At 31.2% G+C, this 27493-nt stretch overlaps 2 protein-coding genes across 2 annotated transcripts; both read right to left on the reverse strand.

The window, feature by feature from the left end:
* Window positions 1-632: 632 nt before the first annotated feature.
* On the reverse strand, window positions 633-3606 carry LOC138940334 (cingulin-like protein 1). The gene is made up of 5 exons (XM_070309152.1): window positions 3591-3606; window positions 3025-3246; window positions 2827-2921; window positions 1247-1704; window positions 633-1065 (listed from the first exon to the last, which is right to left on the reverse strand). Exons 1-5 carry the CDS (start codon window positions 3604-3606, stop codon window positions 633-635), a joined length of 1224 nt encoding a protein of 407 aa, XP_070165253.1.
* Window positions 3607-16522: 12916 nt separating this feature from the next.
* On the reverse strand, window positions 16523-24778 carry LOC138940105 (synaptic vesicle glycoprotein 2B). Its single transcript, XM_070308644.1, has 11 exons — window positions 24566-24778; window positions 23210-23434; window positions 22851-23013; window positions 22593-22714; window positions 22217-22461; window positions 20335-20513; window positions 18369-18537; window positions 18094-18208; window positions 17814-17973; window positions 17586-17713; window positions 16523-17366 (listed from the first exon to the last, which is right to left on the reverse strand). The coding sequence occupies exons 1-11, from the start codon at window positions 24630-24632 to the stop codon at window positions 17314-17316; spliced, it is 1626 nt and encodes a 541-aa protein (XP_070164745.1). The 5' UTR covers window positions 24633-24778; the 3' UTR covers window positions 16523-17313.
* Window positions 24779-27493: the final 2715 nt, after the last annotated feature.

Consider the following 27493-nt stretch of genomic DNA (forward strand, 5'->3'; position numbering starts at 1 on the left):
TTTAGCATCGGTGGCTCTGTATTAACACCACAAAGAGGGCATTTAAATGATGATACTATGGAGCAACAAATTTTATTAAAAATTAATAAAGAATTTCGACAAAATTTAATCATTTATTTTGTAATAAACCTTGAATGAAATCTTGCTTACAATTTTTTAAAAGTTTTTCTTATGCAAAATAATTTATTAGTTTGTATTGTAAAAAAGTAACGGAAATTGTAACGACTCGTTACTTTTTAGTAACTGTAACGGTAACGAGTTACTTTTTAAAATTAGTAACGAGTAACGGTAACGAGTTACTTTTTAGAAAAAATAACGGTAACGGTAACGAGTTACTTTTATAAAGTAACTTTCCCAACCCTGTACAATAGTAAGCTTTCGTATGCCTTACAATAAGTATTCGTATGATTAGTTGACAAATATAAATTTATATTTTTGTTAAGAAGTGAATTTTATACAGACATGTCTCTCAAATAGAAAATATTTAGATTACTTACAAAGATATAAAAAAATTACAAAATAGAAATATTCTGTTTTTTTTTTCTTCTCTTGTTTTTTCATAGTAAAACGAATATATATTTTTCAGAATACAATTCGTGAAATTTATACACACACACGCGCGCGCTTCAGCTTCACGATGTGCATTTCTCTTCGAAATCTGTATTTAAATAGGATTTTGCAGCTTTTTGACAAGTAAAATCATTCGAGTCTTCCGTTATAATAGATTCCGTTTCATTATTTATTTCGATGTAATTATGTCGACGATAATCGCGATCCAGATGGAAATTGTGTTTGAAATTTTCAAAGGCTAACCAGAGCTCCGCGATCTTTTCATTCATCCGTTTTACCAAATCATTACGATGCTGTTGAACTTCGAACTTAACGATATGCTCTATCTTACGTAGAAGAAACTTAGCATTGCCCTTATGTAATGTTGTCATTTCGGAATTGTTTGATTTGCAAGATATGTCTTGTTTATCCACAGCCGTATTATTGCACGATTTATATGCATCGCGTTTTTCTATTTCAACATTCGATGAATTAATTGCATTTTGCATTTTAAACCTGGAAGCACGTAAATATACATATATATCTGGATTTGATACGATATACAATTAAAATAATGACATTGATAATGTTAAATATAAATATTTAATATATTAGTGTAACATATTAATATATTATGTATTATATATTAATTATAAATATAAATATAAATGTTAAACAGTTAAATATCATCAATTACCATACTCGAAATTGATTGCAAAGTTCCATTAAACTACTTTCGTGCAAATTAATAACGTCCTCCTTAAGTCGTTTCTCCCACACATTGATTTGCCTTTGAAAGTCCAAGTAAGACTTCACGCTTCGTTTCTCCATGGTCTTTAGGTATCGCTGTATATTATCGTATACTTTCCTCGTGCTTTCCATCTCGTCGTATATTCTCCTTTTCTCCGCCAATTGCCATCTGACTATTTGAAAAGCGATCCTCTTTTCGTGGTCATCCCGCCAAGTCAGCAGATCTCTATGAAGAATTTCGCATTTCTCGTGACTCTGGCATTTCTGCGAAGTCTGGTGCCTCTTCAGAACGATGATCTCCCTCTCTGCCTGGGACAATCTGCGCTTAAGCTGTTCCACGGTGGTCTTCAAGGACTTATCACGGAGACCAGTTTCCGCCTCGTCATTGTCGCCGGAAGCTTCCGCCTCTGGAACGCGCATTCTTGTGTAACACGACAGGTATATGTATTTCGTTTATTTATATACAGGGTGTCTCATTTTAAAAGTTCCACCCTCATAACTTTTCAGGAACAACGTTTGAAGGAAAACGACTCGGATAAAAGTTGTAGGCAACAAAAGGGGCTATCTAATGGTGACCTTGGATTTGACATTAAAGGTCACTTTCAAGGTCATTTGAAGGTCAACTTCCGTTCTTTAAATGAAACTTCCTATTTTTCATTACATATTCTTGTAGCTTAGCTCGACAGCTTTCCAAAACTCTATAATAAAGTATTTTTTCATTAAGTACTTTTTGAGTTATTTTATATTTTAATCTGACATATTTTAATATAAAAAATAAAATATTTCGTAAAATATTCAATTTTCGATAATCTTATCTTAATACTTTTATGTACAGAATAATGAGACAAATCAATTAGGGCCAAAAAAAACAAATAATTGTTTAAAAAAATACATTGTAAATAATTTTCTTAAAAACAATTATTTTTTATACTAATTGATTTGTCTCATTATTCTGTACATAAAAGTATTACGGTAAGATTATCGAAAACTAAATATTTTACGAGATATTTAATTTTTTATATCAAAATATGTCAGATTAAAATATAAAATAACTTAAAAAGTACTTAATAAAAAAATACTTTATCATAGTGTTTTGGAAATCTCTCGAGCTACAAGAATATGTAATGAAAAATAGGAGGTTCCATTCAAAAAACGGAAGTTGACCTTCAAATGACCTTGATAGTGATCTTTAATGTCAAATCCAAGGTCACTGTTAGATAGCTCCCTTTGTTCCCTACAACTTTTATTGGAGTCGTTTTCTTTCAAACGTTGATCCTGAAAAGTTATGAGGGTGGAACTTTTAAAATGGGACATCCTGTATAGTGACATAATGTAAAACATATTAATAAGAAAAGAAAAGGTTTTTTCTACATTTTATCTATAATACTCGAAATTATTTTTCAATTATATTTCCCTCTTTTCTTATCTTTACTTCTCTTTATACTATATCTTATGCCCGGAACCGTACGCTGTTTTATTCTTTAAGAAACCTTTTACAGGATTTTCAAATGTGACTAAACCTTTAACAAAAGTATCCGATTTGAAGCAACAATAGCTGCCTTTGACTCTTCTAAGTTGGTAATAATCCGAATTTATTTGTTCGTCTCCAGAACTGCTGTCCCCTGCTGAATCACTCTGCTTATACTTAACAGTGTCAAATCCACACATCAAATTGTCATCGAATCCGACTTTCTCTCAATTCGCACAATGTTACCTCTTTATTACCATCCATCTTTCTCAATGTCATTTGGGATCCTTTGTAGGGTGATCTTATCAATTTATAATCTCTTTCTTCCGATTCACCAAAGTTGCTAGATTGAAGCATCTCTTTGAAACACAGCGTGGATTCTGATTCCTCTTCAATGGGTGACAAGCTACGGGGTTCCTCAAAATTCTTCTCGTTTCTTTGCATATTTCCCATGTTACTTTTTATATATTTGTCGATATCTACACATTACGTACATATATATGTATGTTTATTATATATAAAAACATCAGTAGCAAGAATAGAATATATACATTATAAATATATAATAAGATATAAAATATTATATTTCAAGACATATAAAAGAGATTCAAAATTTTAATATATTTCTCAAAAAGTATTTTTATACAATTATATTTATGGCTTTATTAACGTTATCAACGTTTGCATAAATAAATAAATTTTATTACATGTATTAATTATTATATATTGATATACACATTAGGGAAAACTAGTGTTAAAATTTGATATTGGCTATTTTGTACTTATTCTGCTAAAATCTTTTATTTCGAGCAATTAAACTAACTCATAACTGCTTTCATTGTTGATTTGCGAAGGATCGTGTTCTCGTATATTTGATAGAAAATTCTCTCTCGTCCTCTGACTTTCCTCACTTTGTGTTACGCATATTGAGACGAGAAGCGGGGAAAAGAAATTCACTTTTTTCCGTCAACGTTCTTTGGTTGTTCAATCGCGAGAAAAAGAAAGCTGTAAGGAAGAGAGTAGGTACGTCAGGTAGAACGGTAGACGGAACAAGAACGAGCTTAATGGCACTGTAACTCCGGTAGCGGACAATTTTCAATTTCGCTGACTCGCGCGGAAGTAGCTTTCCCACCTCCGTGGCGGAATTGAGACGTCGTTTACGAGTCACGGGGCACTTAGCACCGCCGGATTTGACATGGACAGCTGGTCGTATTGGACACATTAGAAGCACCGTACGGGAAAGGAGCGGATTTCCCCACGTAGAGTTGCGAAGTTGCCTTAACCCTTTCACTGCTTAACCCCAAACGACATCCGTTTATCTATCGGAGTTGACTCTATAAATTGCGATCTCATCTGATAAAATAATATATACGGACTTCATTATACCTAATTTATTTAATTAAATCTCTTTTAAATATTATTAATGGCATAAAAAATTTTTTTTTTTCGATGTATATGTGATTTTAATTCTCAACAACATACAATAAAATATTTGTTCTTTTATTTTATAATATATATAAGCTTTACATATTTCTGTTATTATTGTTAATTTATATATAATTTTATATTTGTTGTTTTGTTATTTTATTACATGTAGAACCACAAAGAATGTCATAGAAATCTTACTTTCTTTCTGTACATCCTGAACCTGGCTGTTGCATTTTATAGATTTTCAATATCTAATCATGAGACAAAACAATAATATACATATAATTATTAGAAATAAATAGTAAGTATTTAATATAAAAACGCATATACGCTCCGCAACAACTGCTGAATATTTATTGTCGGATATTTTTCCGTTTACATCAGACATCTAGGTTATTCAACTGCCGACTTTTGCAATGTTCACTCCGTACATGCGAAAACGACCGAGATAGATCGCAGCGCCCGTGGCAAACCGTGAAACATAGAAGGTTGCATGAAATTAAAAAACGAACGAGCCACATTACAACTTTGGAGATAAGAGAGACGCAAGTACTTTCTTTCGATATCCTAGTTTTGCGGAAACGGCCGTAAAATCGGCCGCGCGAGAACATTTGCGACGAACAATAAGTGCGACGAGAGAAGAGTAACGAAGGCGCTCTTACACACAAGAGGTGAAAGAATGAGTGCAAGAACAGTAAGGAGCGAGAGGAGTCGCACGGTGAGCTATGAACATAGCGGTCCTAGCGGTAGATAGCCTTCCTTAGATAACGCACTCATTTGCATTAGTAGCCGCATAAATGAAGAGCATAATTGTGACGTAATATATTACGGTAATATATTACGGCGATCTACGTGAGGATACGTAGCTTACGTAAACAAACACGAACTCATGATGGATCAAGCCTCTTTCTTTTAGTTCGGAACTTATAAGAACCGGTCTAGAACATCAGAAATTTATTATAAATAATTAAAATGGGATTCTAGTGTAACTATTCTAAAAACATAATTTTTATGAATTTTTTCTTTTTAGAAAAACTGTTAATGGTAGCCAAAAAAACTTTTGAGGGATATAAAGAGGCTTTAATTATTTAAAAAATTTTAATTTTTTTTAATTTTCTTTATTATTTACTGTGTAACAATTGTAGCATTGATTACAATCATCTGAAAGCCAAAAATCAAATATTTTCTTAAAGTTAGATAATTTACACTTACACTGTGGATTTAGACCTATCCCAAAACAAAAATTAAAAAAGTGGTAACACTCGGAAAAAAAATATTTTTTTTTTATATTGATCTTATATTGTTGATAAAAATATTATGAACAAACCATAAAATAAAATGATAAGAAGGGATCCCAGGAGAAATAGATTTATGCGAAATTGATCGGTCGATTAATTTTCAAGTTATCTTGTACGCAAATCTAAAAAAGTGGTTTTGAGAAAAACGCGTTTACAGTTTTTGAGATATTTACAGATGAAAAATTAATATGAATATTTAATTTGCTAATCCGGAATCATACAGTATGCCTTCCTCTTCCTTGAAAAGGTCCTGCTGGATTGTTTTTTCCATTGTATGAGCTGTATAAGTTTACTTAGATCTCTCGGAGATACGACGTTTTCCTTTTAATAGCCGTTTTTCATTATGAGAATTCGCAAACACTTTACATTATTGTCCGATCACACGATGCCTATATTGTATGTGTATTCCATTATATTTAATACAAGATAATAGAGCCTTTACAAAAGGAATCGATTTTTCTAATACCACGCGAGCACGTGGTAGCGATTTTAAATCCTAATCCACGAGAGAGATTTCCCTCTTTACTCAAATTTATATCTCTCCTACACTTTTTACAAATTAGCATTTGTGAAAGACCGTTGAAAACGATGAACATTTCAATAAATTAATAGTCATGAACCTGATTTATAATAAAATCGTCATCCGCAGACTTCTATCTTTTTACCGCAGAACTTGCTTCAGTTTTCACTTCGAAAGTATATTGGTTTCCTTTAAACGTCTTTTGACAGACAAAAACTATTGTCTTTGCTTCCTTTGCAAGGCATATTTATACGTGCATATTTGTACAAGTCGAAATATGATGCAATACTGAATATGATCTCTGCGCGAATGACAACACATAAAAAGATATTCAAGTTAAAAATGTGATCTCTTTATATACATGAATAGAAAATTATACTTAGAAAATTCTAGAAGATTTCACATGTTCCCAAACACAATTATCGAAATCGTTACGGACTTACATATACAGGGTGTCCCATTTTAAAAGTTCCACCCTCATAACTTTTCAGGATCAACGTTTGAAGGAAAACGACTCGGACAAAAGTTGTAGGGAACAAAAGGGGCTATCTAATAGTGACCTTGGATTTGACATTAAAGGTCACTATCAAGGTCATTTGAAGGACAACTTTCGTTTTTTGAATGGAACCTCCTATTTTTCATGACATATTCTTGTAGCTTAGTTCGAGAGCTTTCCAAACCTCTATAATAAAGTATTTTTTTATTAAGTACTTTTTGAGTTATTTTATATTTTAATCTGACATATTTTGATATAAAAAATAAAATATTCAGTTTTCGATAATCTTATCACAATACTTTTATGTACAGAATAATGAGACAAATCAATTAGTGTCAAAAAACAAACAATTGTTTTAAAAAATACATTGTAAATAATTTTCTTAAAAACAATTGTTTTATATACTAATTGATTTGTCTCATTATTCTGTACATAAAAGTATTACGGTAAGATTATCGAAAACTAAATATTTTACGAGATATTTAATTTTTTATATCAAAATATGTCAGAATAAAATATAAAATAACTTAAAAAGTACTTAATAAAAAAATACTTTATTATAGTGTTTTAGAAATCTCTCGAGATAAGCTACAAGAATATGTAATGAAAAATAGGGGGTTTCGTTTAAAAAACGAAAGTTGACCTTTAAATGACCTTGAAAATTATCTTTAATGTCAAATCCAAGGTCACTATTAGATAGCCCTCTTTGTTTCCTACAACTTTTATCGGAGTCGTTTTCCTTTAAACATTGATCCTGAAAAGTTATGAGGATGGAATTTTTAAAATGGGACACCCTGGATATTTATTGCTGATTGTTTGGCACCGAACGCTTGCCATTCCGAACTCACTAAATGGGCTATAACTTCATTATTTTTGCAAATTTCACTTTAATACTTTAACAGCATATTTCTGAAACGTTATATTTTTTATTTATGCAATAAAAAAATCGATTTTTTTTTACCTGTTGCACTAGAATTTCTTCTTAACAGGTATAGGTTTCCGATGATAATATAGCTTTTCACATTCTATAATAATATATAATAAGGAAATAATAGTAATCAAAATACCAAATAAAGTTTTTTCTAACAATTATGTATGTACATATACATATAGGTTTGTATTGGTGTGAGAATTTTTTTTTTTACTATAAAACTTCTTAAGTTTACTCGTTAATATATTCGGCAAATTAGATTGGAAAATTTTTCAACAATTACCGAAATTAATTTAAACGTACTTTAACTCATTCGACATAGCTGATTAGATACTTAATACTACTATAGGCAAATATCCATGCAAATGAAAAGGATGGAAGCGGTTTACCATTGTTTTATCAACTCGGCGGAATGCCGATAACGGGGATCGTGGGATTGTTCGTTTAGCAATTGCGAGAAAATCCGTGGAAGCGGAGGAGAATTAATCAGCATCGCACTACGATTGTATTTGTTGCCGTTATCCAATTGTAAAATGATGCGATCAAAACAATTATCTTGAGTTAAATGATCTATGAACAAGTGTATGCTTTGCTCGCCAAAAGAATTCAATTCTGAACGTTAAATTTTAATCATACTATAGATTATCTTTTTTTTCTAAGAGATAAAAAAAATATACGAACACATACTCTGAGATATTCAATTAATAATATTGTAATATTAATTTTTACATCGTTTTTTTATATAATTGATATTTTATATATTATAATATATTTTATAAATTATATTATACAGGGTGAGGTATTTATATTAAGACACCTAAATATCTAAAAAATAAAGCAAGATAAATATATATATATATATATATATATATATATATATATATATTAATTATATATTTAATTATATATATTGATACTACATATATTGATACTACATATATATATATATATATATATATATATATATATATTTATATTTATATTTATATTTATATTTATATAATTAATTTATAAAATATATTACTTTATTTTACATTACTTTATATTACTTAATTTATAAAGTTTAATTTCAATACGTTTAAAAATATATCTATCGCTTTTTGTTTTTCTGACAATATTTTATTTTTCATTGCTTTTAATCCAAATAAATCTTCATATGCTTTTTTATGATCTTTCTCCAAATGTTTTTTTAATTCAGTAGTGTTACTATTTTTCATTTTTATTTCTTTAGTCACATTTTCTTTTTGACATAATAAACATACGCCGATTTTTTCATTGTTTCTTGTTTCATACTTAAAATAAGTTTTCTATGTGCATTGTTTAATTGCACTTACTTCCGAACTTTCATTATCACTTTCGGAAATGTTTGCATGTTCAGCAGAAGAACTTGGTTTAGTTTTTAGACTGCGTCTGCACGATCGAGACGTGAGCATACGCAGTAAAGAACAAACGAAAATCGTGCTCGGGGCTTCGGATAACAGAAGAAATCAGATATATTTACTATTTTCTGTTTTTTATCAAGCTGACAAATAATTTAGTGTTAAATAAAAACTGTTAATAAAAATCAAGGCAAGACAAGACAAGATCTTTGATACAAAAATCCTCTCAAGACCAAGACAAGATTAAAATTTTCAAGACCGATACAATATTTTTGCGAATATTGTCGTGTCTTGGGTCTCGTGCAACCCTACGGCCACTCCATCCGTACGAAGCGAGGGAGTTCCAGAGACGGGGCGACGAAAGGACTCTCAGCCATGGACCTGTTCTACGAGATAGGAACGAGAGTCGATCGGGCGCAGCCATAAGCCTGTACCTCTAAGCCAAACAGCAGAAAATTGCGGAAATTCCGGGGCGATGAACCCACCAACACGGCCGTGATGACAATAAAGACCGCGAGGACCGCAGGACGGCCCTGCGTAACACGAAAGCGCCACAGGTGACACGATAGCGATTTATCGCGCCGGCGTATCTCCTGCAGGACTCTCGCTCGGCGCTGTTCGGCGAGATAGTAAGGACGTAAGCCTCTCAAAGCGTATCGCAAGCATCGGCCCGGAAAGAGAATCTGCGATCTTCCAGCCGGTGGGACTAGCGTCGTCGAACCGATATCGTACCAATTATTGTATTGTAGGTAAGTAGTCCGGATGAGTCGCGCCCTTATTGTCGAGCCACGTGTTTGGTGAATTAACTTTTATGGATTTTGCGTAAATCACGTCGTGACGGTCGACGGGCATTCGTTACTCATCCGAACTACAAACATTAAGCTCTCTCTACTTGATTTGCCGCCGCCGACAGTCATTAGTGTTAGTTTCGCGTTGATAATTATTGTATGTCGTAAATTATCGGGATTTTCACGCTCGCGCGATTGATATTCGGGATTGCGCAAAGTATTGCGTCATGCGACTTGTACACCATAATCGTTCTCGATGGTTCCGTATTCTTTCTGTGCATCGTTACCAAATGTATTGTGTTACGTGGAAATTAGAGTAATTAGCAAACGAAATTCATAACTGCAGAAAATTCGTCGGGTATCTTTGAGCCCGCTATTAGTTTCCGCGAGTCCTTCAAGTTATATCTTGCGCATTTCGACATCAAAGTCATCAATGCTATTGTTATCAAGGCAAATATTGGCTCACCGCGAGCCCCGTTCAAGGACAGATTCGAGTCATATGGCGTGGAACTTTCCATTGTATCGAAGCGGATTCACGATCGTGTACAAAAGTGATTACCGGCGCACTCGAGAGATTTCTTTAGTTTACCGCGGAAATCCTCGCCCATACAGCACCGCAAGATTGTAATAACATTGCAGCAACATTTTTCTGCAAGATTGCAATATTGCAGAAACATTGCGAAATGTTGCTGCAACGTTGGTATGATATTGCAGCAACAGTAAAATGTCCGCCTACAGCAATATTGCAATATAATATTGCAGCAACATAGCAATATAATATATATGCAATAATGCTTTATGTATATTTATCGACATAATATCCTTAATATATGAAAAAAATAATAAGAAATTAGGCCTATAAGAGTCAGGATCTAGCGTGTATATAGTTTTTCTGTATTATAATAATAACGAAATTATAAAATGTAAATTTTTCAGTACACATTCGACTTCCTTCAGTGACAGAAAATATTTTAAAAGAAATAAGAAAAAACTCAATTTGCAATTGCGTAAATTCACAATTTCTTTGTATCCGAAATATTCAGATATGCGGATGCAAAAAGATTGTGGTGAATTTACGCATACAACGAGTTTTTTCACATCTCTCTTGTCTTTATATAATCTCAAAATTTATCTATTAAAATCTGAAGTATCTTGCATATTAGAAAATTATTATAAAATTTTTGATTTTATATAAGAATGGAAACTATTAAAAGAATTCTTAGTCCAATGTCTCAGTTCCCTGTATTGGGGTCACATCATACGACTTAAACTAACAAAAATAGTTATTATATCTTTTTAATCTTACTTGCCGCTCTTTGTAAACTTTATATAATCATCGTGACTAAAAATTAAATGCGGAATAGATAGAACAACATGCGCTGCATAGTGGTAATGAACTAGCGATTATTAAATACTATTTTTGTAATATTTTCGGAATGTTGCTGTAACATTGCTAAAGTTATATTGTAAAATAATGTCTTTGCAACATTTCTGCAACATTAAACTGCAATATGCAATATTACAATGTTGCAGCAATGTTGTTGCAAGCTTCAGTGCTGTATGGGCGTGGTCGAAAAGTCGAGTTCAAATCACGTTAAGGTGGGTATACACTTAGCGTACGAACACCGAACGAACAGCGAATGCAAACGTTCATTATTATCATTCAGCAGATATATACGCCAAAGCGAATGCGAACAGAATGTTCGATTCGCATTCGGCTCGATTCCCTCATGAAGCGGTACATCAAAGACAATTCGTGCGAGAAAAACGTTCAAAACGTTTCGCATTCGCTGTTCGTTCGGTGTTCGTTCGCTAAGTGTATACCCACCTTTAGACGTCCGGTAATTTGATACTATTACGCATGGTCGTGTCGATCTCAGCGTACATAAACGATATCTTATTCGCAAGGCAATTATCTACTACCATCGCTAACTATTGTCTATACCAATCACTCTATATTTTATTGTTAATATATTCTTGTTATTCTTATTTTACATATCGAATACTCACTTTGGCTTCAGTGTTCTCGATTTTCAAGATTTCTCCCGTTTTCCCCCGAACCACCCTTTCTACCATTTCGAGTACACTGAGTTGTTTTTTTCATTCTAAATAAAAAATAAAGTTTTTTTGTTTAAAACAATGTTTTTTGTTTTGTTTGTGTTTTTAAGTAAAGTAAAAAAAACATGTTTTAAATCAAAAAAAGCATGTTTTAAACAAGCAAAAAAAAAACACTTGATAGCTTTGATCTGTGTAAATATTTAAATTTTTCGCTACCGTTAAACTGTAAATAACATTGCCAAAATTGACAACGCTATTTATGGCCTAAATATACACTTTACGTAATCGTATTCGTGAGTTATTAAATTTAAAAGTAGGTATTAAAAAAAAATACGTATTATGTAATGACTGCAATGCTATATGTTATCGTTATCGTTCATTTTTTTGTACCTAAATGTTTACTTTTTTTTTAGTTAAGGAATTGATGTTATTTTATTTATTATTTGCAATGGATGTTAAAATGCAATGTGTTATGGTTTCTTTTTTTATAGTTTGTAATTTTTAGATGAAAAAGAAGAATTAAGGTTTTTTTTAATTTTTTTTTTATTTATAATTTATGTTGAGAGTTAAGTATAAGGTTACTTAATAAGAACAGAAAAGGAACCAAGTATTATATATTAAATATTATTAACTAGAACTGACCTGCTATAAGTTATGTGCTATTAATTTAAAATGCTAAAATGTAAAGTCAGTCAATATCTACTAAGTAATTTTTATTGTATTGATTGTTATTTAATATCCAAGAATAAATATTCTGCTAAATTAATATCCATCTTATCATTTTTATTTTACTATTTATATTTTTATATCTATATATTACATATAAATATTGATAAAAAAACTAAAAAAACTGAAACAACAACTTTTTTACAACATACATATCTATTAGTTTCTGTTTTTTTTTTTACAATTTCTTTTTCAAATAATCATATATTTTAGTTGCAATATTTTAAACAATTTTAAACGGCAGTTTAAAAATATTTAAAACAGTGTCCACTGTTTTAAACAAGTTTTAATCAAGCAGTTTTAAACACATTGTTTAAAACATGCCAACCCTGCGCAATTGTCTTTCGATGTTGATATTATCGTGAACGGTGCGGCCTGCCGTCCAACTCGGTTTATTTTGCAAAGTATTGAATTTTTCTGGATCGCGGGATCGATATTCGAAATACGCGCCGAAGGTGTGCCATGCACACCGAAGAACCGCCCGCCGAATAAACGGATAATTATTACTTAAATAATTAAAAGGAAGAGAACGGTTAAAATGTATATATATATATATATATATATATATATATATATATATGTGTGTCAAAAAAAACAAATAATTATTTTAAAAAATACATTGTAAATAATTTTCTTAAAAACAATTATTTTTTTATACTAATTGATTTGTCTCGTTATTCTGTACATAAAAGTATTACGGTAAGATTATCGAAAACTGAATATTTTACGAAATATTTTATTTTTTATATCAAAATATGTCAAATTAAAATATAAAATAACTCAAAAAGTACTTAATGAAAAAATACTTTATTATAGTGTTTTGGAAAGCTCTCGACATAAGCTATAAGAATATGCAATAAAAAATAGGGGGTTTTATTTAAGAAATTAAAGGTGTTCTTGACTTGACCTTAACGATGCCATCCAAGGTCAAACTAATAACACCATTTTATGTTCCCGTCAAAATCATACAATTTTTATTCAAAGCGTTTTTCTCTTAAATGCTTAGTTTTTGAAAGAAAAGGGATGTACTGGTGATCTAGGACATTCTGTATAATATAATTGATTTTTATTATATTCTTTTTACAATACAAAACACTTGATCATATAGATGATGTAAAATTAAAATATCACTCATCTGTAAGAATTATTGCAAAATCACACCGTTTCAATAAGATTTCTTTTAGCATGTAACTAATTCGTAATTGAATGTCCTTACCGAAATGATTCACTTTCAAGTTCACTTGCTAAATAACAGACATCGGCATCCGGTTATTGAACTGCACATAGAGAATATGAACCATCAAAGTATGACTCATCTATTTCATTCGGAGTAATTAATCTAGAAGTCGATTGACTTTGACGACAGCTGAGCCGCTCGACTAACTTTTCATCGATCTCCAGCAGTATGTCTCATAGAGAAAAACACGTCTGCAATTAAAAACAAAAAAGAAGCCTGCAATTAGCCCGCCGAACGCCTACGTTCGGTCGTCATTCTGTGCGCTGGCAACCGTCATTAATTAATTTTGCGGATTATCCGCCGCCTGTGTAGAAAAGAAGTAATCGCAATCGGCAAATTTATCGAAGGTTGACGCCTGCTCTTCAACCTCTTGACTGTTCTACTCTCTAAGCATTCGATATATTACTCTGGAACAATCATATTCATAAATAATTTTTTTTTTAATGTTACCGCGATTGAAGCATCTTCTTATATTTTTTCATTTAAAAAAAATGAATCAAATATTCGACGAATATCTACAGATATTCGTCGAAATTTTTTTTCTGTTCATAAAACCGATAGCGGGAGAGGATATATTTATATATAATTCTGATGATATATACAGAGTGTTCCAGATCACCCTTTTTTTAAATGGAAATAAATGGCTTTTATCAAAAATTGTGAACATTTCTTAAGTAAGTATGCTCTATCGAATGATCTTGAACTTCACCTTGAGAGTCAATTGAAGGTCAACTTTGATTTTTTAGATGGAAGCCCCCTTTTTATTGCATATTTTCAAACCACTCTAATAAAGTATTTTTTTATTAAGTATTTTTTGAGTTACTTTATATCTTAATTTGACATATTTTGATATAAAAAATTTGATATCTCGTAAAATATTTAGTTTTCAATAATTTTACCTTGACCTTGAGAGCCAATTGAAGGTCAACTTTGATTTTTTAAATGGAACCCCCCTTTTTTATTGCATATTCTTGTAGCTTATCTCGAGAGCTTCTCAAAACACTCTAATAAAGTATTTTTTTATTAAGTACTTTTTGAGTTATTTCATACCTTAATCTGACATATTTTGATATAAAAAATTTAATATCTCGTAAAATATTTAGTTTTCAATAATCTTACCGTAATACTTTCATGTACAGAATAATGAGACAAATTAATTGGTATAAAGAAAATAATTAATAATATATATGTGTACTTTCAGAGATAATAATTTTTAACACTTTAAATGGTCCATCCTGTGTATATATATATATATATATATATATATATATATATATATATATATATATATATATATATAAGACCGATTGGAGATGCAACGATAAATGAGATGATAAACGGTTAGAGAGCGCAGCTTTTCTCTCTCTCTCTCTCTCTTTCTCTTTTTTTCGCTGACTCTAAACTCTTCAAGAACACTATGGTGGAAAAGCAACGGAGACCGCATGGAAGCCCAAGAGTGTTCGCGGGATGAGTTAACAGTATCATACCGATGCGATTCCAATGCGACTATCTTGCCACGGTGGTACCCACGAGAAGGAACGATCGAGCGAATAGCGACCGTGAAATCGCGATACGAGATGATACTTCGTGTCCGTATAGAATGATTAGAGAAGTGATTCTCACGCGACTCGCTTGATTAACGGCCTGTTCTTCCTATTTTTCTTTGTATGATTATTTGTTTTTCGCACCGAGAGAGGCACGGATATATTTAGAACAAAAGTTGTTTTTAATATTTATTTCAATAATTAATGATAATAATTTAATTTGATATAAATAGTATATATAATATTTATCTCGATAGAGGATCTCGAAGTTACTTGTTAGATATTTGATTTAAAGAACTAAGAAAAATTTCTAAACATTTTACTCTACTATTGAACAGATGATGATAATTAGAATATGAGCAGAAAACTCTCTCTCTCTCTCTCTCTTTCTTTTCATTATATTTTACAAAATACAACTTGTTAATGCTAATAGATAGCATTGTGTAATTGATATGAAAACGTTACTACGAGAAGATATCCAAAGGAACCTTCACAATACCTTCGATCATGTAACTAAGACGTGATCGGGTAAGATATCTGTTAAATAAAGCCGTTGATGAAGTTGTTGAAGATGCAGATCGTTGTTGGGATATCAATGCATACCGGGTTGCAAGTACGTGTCGACTTTTAATGCAGACATTGAATCGCCCCGGCGGATGTTCATAACGTGGATGGGACGAATGGAATAAATGCAAACACGTTTTTTTTTTCACTGACAGATACGTGTGTGCAGCGCATAGCTCCCTTCCGCAATTTATGCGGAATGCAGTCTTAGGGCGTCGCGCGAAGCCCTTATTTATATCATGAAATGCCATAGGAAGTTGAGGCATGTTAATTTGTATTCCGCGCGCGCGCGTTAATGAAACACTGATTTCATTAATAGTTCGACGCGCGTGTAATTTAATTGCATAACTCCATACCCATACAGCACAGAACATTGCAGCAACATTGCAACAATATTGCAACATTGTAGCAACATTGCGGCAATGTTGCAATATTGCTGCAATATTGCTGCAATATTGCTACAATGTTCTGTGCTGTATGGGTACATTTAACTGTTAATTGTGTAATCGTCGCGCGCGAACGCAATGCTAGTATTTTCTATCTAATTTTCACACGTTAATCATGGAAATGTGCGGATTACGATCAAAATTATAGAATATTTCTATATATTATTCTATAACAATTATATATTTGCGATATAAATGTTGTTTATATTATAATTGTTTAATTTAATTACTTTACAGTTCTGCAGCATCTGCGACGATAAAATAATATATACATGTGTGTATGTATTGCTATTGATATATATTTACCTAAGAATAATAATTTTTATAAATTGTATATATCACAATTTTTCTTTTTTCTTTCTCTTTAGAATCCTACTTCTCACATATAAATCACATAAAAAAACGTGAGTAATTTACAAATCCTATATTTATTGTGATAATTCTCGAAAACCACCTATTCCTTTATGAAGTATAAATTTATATAAGTTTATATATGTAAGTTAAATATCATAAAATAAAGTTGTTAATATGCGATGCATATTTCACAGTTTCTCTTAAATAATTCACATATTTGTGTGTCTAAAAATAACTGCCGTAAATCTATTCATTAACAATCGACACGATAATGTATTTAATTCATACTTTATTTGCATTTCCTCTCGATTTTCTTCTTGAATAGAAATTTACGTACATCGCGATACATTTTTTATTGCATCGATCAACGATAGCATATGGAGATGACGAGGTCCTGAGATCTGCGATAAAGCTGCGTCCACATGAGAAGAGGCGCGGGATAGAGAAGAACGAGCATGTGGGTGAAGGCTGGAGGGCTCTCCAGGATGTGTCGAAAGTGAAACTCAAGGCCTCGTACAGTCTTTCGTTGTGTATATGCATGACCATTGTCCGCCCTCATACGGGCTCGATCATGGTTCACGATAAGCTTCGATCTAGGTCCTTGGAGGCTCCGCTCAACAATCGTGGATTCTCAGAAATGTTATTCAAAAAGTGACCGTAGAAGTACGAAACCTGAGCGGGCCTGTTAATATGCTCCTTTTGTGTTTCTCTTTTTGAGAGATCCTCTATTTCTGATTGCTCTCTTTGATCTCGTGTAATTCAGCAAAACAACGATCTTTACACTGCGTGTTTGCGCGTACTCGGTACGAAACACGTAAGAACCATACATACTAAAAAAAAAAAGAATTACATTTATTATCAGATAATACTCAATATTAGCAAATTGAGATACATGCGAATAATAATTTTCTTTTTTTCAGGGGCAAATTAACGTTGCCATTTCTACTTTGAACATTGTGAAATTATCTGAAGCATCTCAAATCTTTTATGTTATACAATATTTTGATAATATGTATAAGATTTTATTTTTTAATGAAAAAAATACTTACCCAAATTGAAACATGTCAGATTAATAATCGGTGCTACGCAGCCATATTCAAGTAAGATCGGAAATATCAGATTACCGATCATAGCTCCCACTCTTCCTATTATCATTTCCATGCTTACTGCCATGGCTCTGATAAATAGATATAAAATTGAATGCACTGTACATTAATTATTATTATATTTTTTTTTAAGTCAGCGCAAATTATTTTATAAATTTAAACGAGGCAAACCTCAAAGATGTGGGAAAAAGCAAAACAGTCGCGCCAAGCGTAACGTTAAAAGCGCTGCTCATTAATCCAACGTATAAGCATGTAAGTGTAAGGATGATTAATGTATTTGTGGACCAGATTAAAGATATAGAACACAAAAGCGCACATCCGTAACTGATGACTATATCAAGAAATAATTACAAAAAATTAATACAGAGAATGTTTTTTCTTTTCCTATTTTTTCTCTCTTGCTCTCTTCTAAATAATAGTAGACAATTTACATAAATGGCAGGTAACTTACATGAAAGATATTTATGTTGGAGACAATTAACAAAGATGCTGGCACAGAATATACAAACACTAGAAGTAATTGACACAATAATACTGTCAATGTAGATTGAATCTGCTATAACAATCTGAAATAATCAATTTATTAAACAGAGAATATAATAAAATCTAAAAAAATTTTTTAAGTATAAATATTGTTTATATTTAATTATGATATTTCTAAAATTAACTTTCTTTGTATGTACATTGTATATCAATAAATGTTTTTTATACATGTATATATCTCACATTTTCACAATTTGACATTTCCTCCGATGCAGTAGTTCTATTTTCTTTGACAGATGTCGAAATATCTAATATTTCACAAAAAGTAGGGTTAGTTACGTTAGTATTAAGGCTATTAAAGTTCTCTATCGTCGTAAAGAGTTGTGGTTGCCAAAGGCGAAGGGTGTTTAAACTATAAATGTAACAAATATAGAAAACATTAATACAATATATACAATTAATAAATGTCACAATAAAATTAAACAAGTTGTTTAACATTTATTGAATAAATGTTTAAGTGTATAAATCGAAATAAAAAATATCCAGTGATTATTTAAATGATTTATGAATATCAATTATCTCTCATCGTAATTTAATTGTAATTGTACGTCAATATAATGTATTTCTGTATCATTATCCAAATGAAAAAATAAAAAATTTCTATACATGTGCGTGGTATGCGTAGATATAAGATTAACTTTATAATATGTTATCGAAAATTGCATTGTTTAGTCTGCGAATTGCGCGTTTTACTTATTTTTGTCGTTATCTACGTTAATGGAAAATTTTCACCAAGTTCGATAATGTTCTTTGCGAGAGAATAAAAAGGATCTTTAATTTAATTGCAGATTGTACAATTAATCCGACAAACGGCGCCGTTTTATATTTGCCATTGTTGGCCTGACATCCTTTAATTTAGTAGAAGATTTTAGTAGATTTCTCTGAAGCGAGGAACGATGTGTATTCAATTTTATTTTCGTCTCCTCGACTTATATCTTTAATTTAGTAGAAGAATTTAGTAGAACACGTGATACACAAGGTATATGGAATCCGGTGCGATATGTATCCAGATAATGGAAATATATCTCAGCGAAATATGCAGAAACAAATGTATGGTATATATATATATCTTACACACGCTGATAAGATCATAAACTCTTCACTTGTATAACTAAGTGAGATTTTAAACTTTTACAACGAATGATGTGTCTTCTTATATCTCGTAAAAAGCCTTGTGCGATTCTACGCATGTATCACGCGGATATTCGCGCACATGTTACACCATTACTCTCATCATTCTGATAACTTTGATTTACGACATTCGTGACGATCACCTCGCGAGGATTCGCAATTATTATATCACTAATAATAAAAAAAAATTGATTCTACGATTTACGGTTATTGTGAATATCTTATTTAGCGATTGAATAAATAAATAAATTTATATGTTTATATTTATATATTAAATTCTTTATGTATTAAATTTATATTTATATATTTATATTGGTAAAAATGAAGATGAGGGGAGGCACTTCCGATGATTTTAACCTTAACATATGTTGTCAAGGTCATGATCCTGAATAACTTTTCCTTATAACTTAATCGGCGGTCTCTTATAATTTCTAAGATATTTAAAGTTAAAGTTTAATTTGAAACAAAAATTTGGTTTGGGTTAGGTTATATTTTCCAGAAATGGAGCTCCCCCTCCATAGAAAGGTGGACGTAACCCACTGCATCCACGCGTACAGTTTCTCATCCATACAACAATTGTGGAATCGTAATGTGGGGTTTTGTATCATTTTCTTTTCATCTTTAAAATGCAACGAATAATTACATATCTGTATTACATTAAATAACTTAAAAATGTATATTTAAGTATTTGTGTATCCATAAAAATAAATATTAATAAAATTCACCAAAATTTGAAGTATAAAGTTAAACACACATTTATATTGTCAACTTTATTTGTTAATAACTTTTTAATAAACAATGACCGACGGTTAAAACCTTTTGAATGTTGTTCAGAGTCATGATTTTGACAACATGTATCAAGGTCAAAGTCATCGGAGGTGCCTCCCTCATCTTCATTTTTGTCTTTATATTATAAAATATTTACATATAATATTTATATTATAAATTTATCTATATATATATCATATTTTATGCATATATATATTATTTATATATATATGAATAATTAAATACTCACCATAACATTCCACAGAATTGTAAGCTAACAAATAACAATATGCGTAACAGATTTGGGTTCAAAAACATAGGCTTCATCTGTTGAATTCCAGCCTTCAAAGATTTCGTGTTATTTTGAGATTTTGATGAATGCGATTGCTCTGTAGCATTGTTTAGATTTATATCCCCCAATGCGCGTATCTAACAAAGAAAAGTGTAAAATATTTGCATTCCTTTCTTTCATTGCTATCTGAACAACTTTTTTATACAAGATAGTACACATTTATTATATAAGGTGCATCGTAACATATACCACTTTAACAACGGACAGGAGATACAAAAACAATGAAAAAAGATTATAAATATGTGTCATTCGATCTTATTTTCGAGTCATGTCTGTACTTCAATAATGTAGAACCGTTTAAGATAGTTGTCTCGCGACACAATCCAAATTTTATACTCTGAATCAATCATTAAAACATCCGACTACCTATGGTTACCGATTGAAAACTTTTCAACCTTCTATTCCAGAATCATCCATAGATGCAAGTTCATCGCGAGCGATCAACCAGTCCTAGCAGCTGAACCATATGACTTTTGCTTTGGAGACATGCTGGATATATCGCCTCTTCATGGCAGTCAACACTGCATCCATTGAGCGAGATTCCAATATCGCTCTGGTCTGGAGTCGTATAAGCTGTGTTAAAGTAGCATAAGATATGAGATCTGAATAGCTCAATGATAAGAGCAGTTGCCCGGAAAGCGAAAATTCAAGTTCGATTCCCGATTCAGCCACTCGTATCTCGAACATTTTCTCAAGTCCGCAAATATTGTTTTCTAATAATTATTTGTCGGGCTGAAAGAGTATGTAGATGCCCTACACAGTTGCCACAGTGTGACTGCCACGGAAAGAGATGGTTGCTTAGCACGTGTGCCTCCTGCCGCCTCAAATCTCTCCCTTACTTCAATCACTATTACCAAATCAACGCCCGCAACGTTTGCGAGCATCATCTATCTTTGTTTAACTTTCGGTGAATAACAGGGATAAAATGATACCGTAAAGTCTTTTTATTATTGTATTTCTAAAATTAAATGATCAATCATTTCAGTTTCTTTTTAAATAGAATTCCTAAAATGTCTTACTTTGTATTAGTTTTTCATCATTTTTTTGTTATTCTTTCTAATTATTAAAATTTAAAATACGAGATTTTCATACGTTTTATATATACAACAAATATAAAAAATGCAATTTTTCACTATCTCGCGTTCAGGGCGGACAATTGCTTTTAAGTTGTACAAATGTAGACGCCATATTTATTAATGTATAGTTTTTTTTGTTAATTGCGATTTGTGAGACAACTACACGTTATAAAAAATGCTCAAAATGATCACCTTCGGTCTAAATGTAAGTCTGCAGTCGTCATGTCGTAAAATGCCGCACGCTTTCAAAAATGCTAGATGTTTGTTGGATGCGTTGGCACCCTTGTATACGTTGACAAAATATTTTAATGCTGGCAATGGATGTTGAATAAACGTGGTCCCATAAATAAAAAATCTAATACATTACATTCAGTAAATTCATACATCAAATGCATATCTGCTATTTTCCAGTTTGAATAATTCATTATCATAATAACCCCTAGAACATGTCTAATGCACAATATCAACTACTTTTGTCAAGAGAACGAACTGGAATAATAGAACATATCTAATCAATAGGTCGAGAGATATCGAGTATTACGTAAACAGTTCAGTGGAATCATTTGGCTGTAACTCGGAAACAAAGTCAAATGGAACATTTATTTATATGAACTTTTGTCATTGTCTTTATGTTTCGACCGTTGAAGTGGGTCCCACATGTTACGATATACCCTGTATATTATTATAGTCTATTATGAGCTTACAGGATAATCATCCTTAGATAGACCAGTGTTCATACTGTAAATTTTCCTAAAGATCTCAAGTGCATCTTCATTACGATCTTGTGACATTAAAAACTTGGGACTTTCCGGAAAGAAGCACAGGCAGAAGGCACCTATCAATATTGGTAGTCCACAGATGGATAGATATATTCTCCAGGAATTATAGATAAAGGCACCGTCCCAAAAGACAATTGACCACGGCTGAGGAACCACTAACCAGGCGAATACTAGTCACAAATGTATACAATAAATATTAGTTTTATGAGAAAGTAAATTTATTTCACATAATGATAGATTTTGAGATATAATCGCTTGTATAATCTATCGTCTCTAATATATTAACATAAAATTATTGTACCTGCGTTAATTACACATCCGAATGAAACAGAGACACCGACAAGAAGCGGAATTCTCACTCTACCTTTAGCACAGTAAAATTCGGAGCAATATGCCACGAGAGTGGCATGTGGTCCACTTACACTAACATGACAAAAATAAAACCGATCGTTAATTCGATTGTTAATTTAAATAGATATTTAAATTAAGATTAATTAATTCGTTGTTTTTCTTTAAATAGCTATCGAATTAATATAGTTTAATATAATATTTCTCTCACAGAAAGCCATTGAGAAATTTGAAGAACACAAGCGTCTCAAAATTCTGCGAGAAACCTGCGAGTATACTACAGATACCATCCGCCATACAGCCGTATAATATAATCTTCTTTCTTCCTTTAACGTCAGCGAGATAGCCCCATATAAAACCACTCAACACCATACCTAGCATCATATTGTGTATACATATATAAAATGATAGATAGATGATAGATCTATGATAGATTTTCTTTATACTCTATTTTTTTGTCTCTCGTTTTACTATTATATTTTATAATATAATAATTCCATCATATTGTTTCAATATAATATTAATTTAAAATGCATTGAAAATAATTCAAAACGCCATCTTATCACTCACCCACATAGACAATGGCGTTTAAAAGTCCTTTGTTAAATAGTGACAATCCTAAATCGCATTCCGCGGATGCAAGTATCATTGACATATTAGATGTATCTATGCTAGATGCCCATGAAACCGGGATAATCCCAAGAATGAGAAGATATTGAAATTTTCCGGTTCCAGCGGCGGTGATCGCCGTTTCGAAATCCGCGATTTTCGTATTTGGCACATCTTCAATCACAACTGCAAATATATAGTTCTAGAAAATTGCTATGTACTACATACAGGGTATCTCTAAAGTCTGATCCTACACCTGGATTTTGGAAACAGCTTTAAATATGGAAAAATGTTTCAAACAAAGGTTGTATGGTTTTGAGAGCAACATAAGGTGGTGTCATTAATTTGACCTTGAATAGTTGCGTGAAGGTCACGTGAAGATCACCTTCAATTTTTTAAACGGAACTGCCTACTTTTTATTACATATTCTTATAGCTTATCTCGAGAGTTTTTCAAAACACTATAATAAAGTATTTTTTCATTAACTACTTTTTGAGTTATTTTATATTTTAATCTGACAAATTTTGATATAAAAATTAAAATATCTCGTAAAATATTTAGTTTTCAATAATCTTACAATAATACTTTTATGTTCAGAATAATGAGATAAATCAATTAGTGTAAAGAAAAAAACAAATAATGGTTAAAAAAAAATACATTGTAAATATATTATAATTATATACTTTTTCTTAAAAACAATTATTTTTTTATACTAATTGATTTGTCTCATTATTCTGAACATAAAAGTATTACGGTAAGATTATCGAAAACTAAATATTTTACAAAATATTTTAATTTTTAGATCAAAATATGTCAGATTAAAATATAAAATAACTCAAAAAGTACTTAATAAAAAAATACTTTATTATAGTGTTTTGAAAAGCTTTCGAGATAAGCTATAGTAATATGCAATAAAGAGTAGGCAGTTCCATCTAAAAAATTGAAGGTGACCTTCACGTAACCTTCACGCAACTATTCAAGATCAAATTAATGACATCACTTTGTGTCCCCATCGAAACCACTTTTGTCTGAAACATTTTTCCATATTTAAAACCGTTTCCGAAAATCCAGGGGTAGCGTCAGACTTTAGAGATACCCTGTATACATACTTGCACGCAATTTACATGTGTGTACCAAAAAAAATGTAAAAATTAAAGAATAATTATCAGCAATACAGAAGCTCGTTGAAACCAGAAATCATGTCTTGTAACTTTAAAGGCACTATAAGTTGCCAGGTTTCAATGTCACGTATATCATACTTAAGTAAAATCAACATTTATTTATTAAACAATAAATATTTATGTATTGTGCTCATACTTGAATCTCGTTGTTGAATCTTTTTCTTCTCTGACACGTCGATATTAGATGTGTTACTGTACGACATCGCTTAATATCTATTTTACAAAATATTATCACAAAATTAGTACACAACACATGATCCACGATCGATCGAAGCAATTTTCCGAATTTTCGGTACGCACACGTCAAAACGGGAGCTTGTTCTGCTTCTGTTCATAGAGCAGTATTTGATAAGAGACGATAACACTTATATACTGTATATATGGATGCTACAAAAAGATCTCTGACGGGTGAGCTGATGAAATTTGCTTTTGTTTTCAAAGACATTTCCTCTCCGTTATCTTTCTTGAATTAATCTCGTTTGATCTCACGCAAATATTTTTATCATTTAAGTAAACTGGTTTTCTCAATCCGCTGATTTACTACTATCATCGTCGACAAATTTTGATATTTGACAAGAATACACAATCAATATTTCCGTATATGCATATAATATTTCTAATCTACATTTAATTGCTTTGATTTTTATCAATATCCGTATATATAAATTTTAGTTGGAATCTATAAAAATATAATAAAACAAAGAAAAAGAAGTATACAATAATCTCTATCATATAAATTGACGCAATATTTTTCAATATTAAATTAATATTAATTATAAAATAATTAAGATGATAGTGTTTGATATGTGATATTTGATTTTATCATTGGAAAATTATCATATTAGTCCAATTTTAAAAATGTCACTTACCTTTATCCGCTTTTAAATTGACAATATATATTATAATTAACTATACATATATATATTTTCTAACTTTATTTAGGTCAGTTTATTTTTCGTTTTAATCATATTCTCTTTTACTACTTTATAAATGTGTTATTTTATTTTTAATTTTTCATTTACGCACACACACCTTTTTTTATTTTTTATTTTACAAAAAAAAAATCGAAAATTGTGTGTGTGTGTGTGTGTGTGTGTGTGTGTGTGTGTGTGTGTGTGTGTGTGTGTGTGTGTGTGTGTGAATATCACATTACTTCAAAGTTTTATTTAATTCCCATTGCCATTTATATACATTTTATCTCTCTCTCTCTCTCTCTCTCTCTCTCTCTCTCTCTCTCTCTCTTTCTCTTTCTCTGTATAATTCATACAAATATGTAATGCTAACACGTTAAACTTAGATGCCCTTTTTAAGCCGATATCTGAGATGACGCTTACGATTCCTCCACTATCGTTTAAAGTTCGACGGCTGAGCCGCCGATTGCGCGTGTAGGCTGCGTTCGGAAACATCATCCGTGTACACACGAGTATCGTTCACGCGCGGCGCGCGTGACTAAAAGTTGAACAAAGATAGAACGATGCTCGGGTGCTGTTTCCGAACGTACCGTTATGCTGTACCTCAAGAGAGTCCCTATATAAAAGATATGCTAAGATCGTACCTTCCGTCAAATCATTATTAAAATTATTCTTATTAGATAATTTTTATTTTCATAAATAATTAAATATCGAAATTTCTATTATTAATATATTACATATATGTAAACTATTATATACATATGTATTATATATGTTACATTGATAAGATATTAATATATAAGATAGCAATATACAGGATGTCCCATTTTAAAAGCTCCACCCTTATAACTTCTCAGGATCAATGTTTGAAGGAAAACGACTCGAATAGTTGTAGGGAACAAAGGGGGCTATCTAATAATGACCTTGGATTTGACATTAAGGGTCATTTTCAAGGTCATTTGAAAGTCAACTTCCGTTTTTTAAACAGAACTCCCTATTTTTCATTCCATATTCTAGTAACTTATCTTCCCAAAATACTATAATAAAATATTTTTTCATTAAGTACTTTTTGAGTTATTTTATATTTTAATCTGACATATTTTGACATAAAATATTTCGTAAAATATTCAGTTTTCGATAATCTTACCGTAATACTTTTATGTACAGAATAATGAGACAAATCAATTAGTGTCAAAAAAAAACAAATAATTGTTTAAAAAAATACATTGTAAATAATTTTCTTAAAAACAATTATTTTTTATACTAATTGATTTGTCTCATTATTCTGTACATAAAAGTATTACGGTAAGATTATCGAAAACTAAATATTTTGCGAGATATTTAATTTTTTATATCAAAATATGTCAGATTAAAATATAAAATAACTTAAAAAGTACTTAATAAAAAAATACTTTATTATAGAGTTTTGGAAAGCTCTCGAACTAAGCTACAAGAATATGTAATGAAAAATAGGGGGTTCCATTTAAAAAACGGAAGTTGACCTTCAAATGACCTTGACAGTGACCTTTAATGTTAAATCCAAGGTCACTATTAGATAGCCCTATTTGTTCCCTACAACTTTTATCCGAATCGTTTTCCTTCAAACGTTGATCCTGAAAAGCTATGAGGATGGAACTCTTAAAATAGGACACCCTGTATAATAATTACAATTTTGATAATTTCTACATCACCTATTAAATACTAATAGTTGATGCATTTTTTTTTAAATGTTTCCCCACTAGACCTATTCCACTAGTGTGTACCATATGTATGTGCGTGCGTGCGTGCGTGCGTGTGTGTGTCCGTGTGTGCGTGTGTGCGTGTGTGGGGGCGCGCGCGCGCGCGCGTGGAAAGCTATTATCAAAATTGTAATTATTATATATTATTGTCTAAAATATATTATTATAATATGTATTGTATATGTGTATAATAAATTACATATACATATAATATATTAATAATAAAAACTATACGATTTAATTATATATAAAAATAAAAATTATTTAGCAAGGATAATTTTAATGACGATTTGGCGAAACGTACGATTCCAGCACATTTTTTTACATAGGGACTTTCTTGAGGCACGGAGGGTTGGATTATTTGGCCATTTTGAGTAGTTTTCTACATTTTCGTGTAGGAAACTGTATAATATA

This window comes from Polyergus mexicanus, unplaced genomic scaffold (genome assembly GCF_030449975.1).
Source record: "Polyergus mexicanus isolate NDT 795.1 unplaced genomic scaffold, iyPolMexi1.0 SCAF_16, whole genome shotgun sequence".
NCBI classification, from domain to species: Eukaryota; Metazoa; Arthropoda; class Insecta; order Hymenoptera; family Formicidae; genus Polyergus; species Polyergus mexicanus.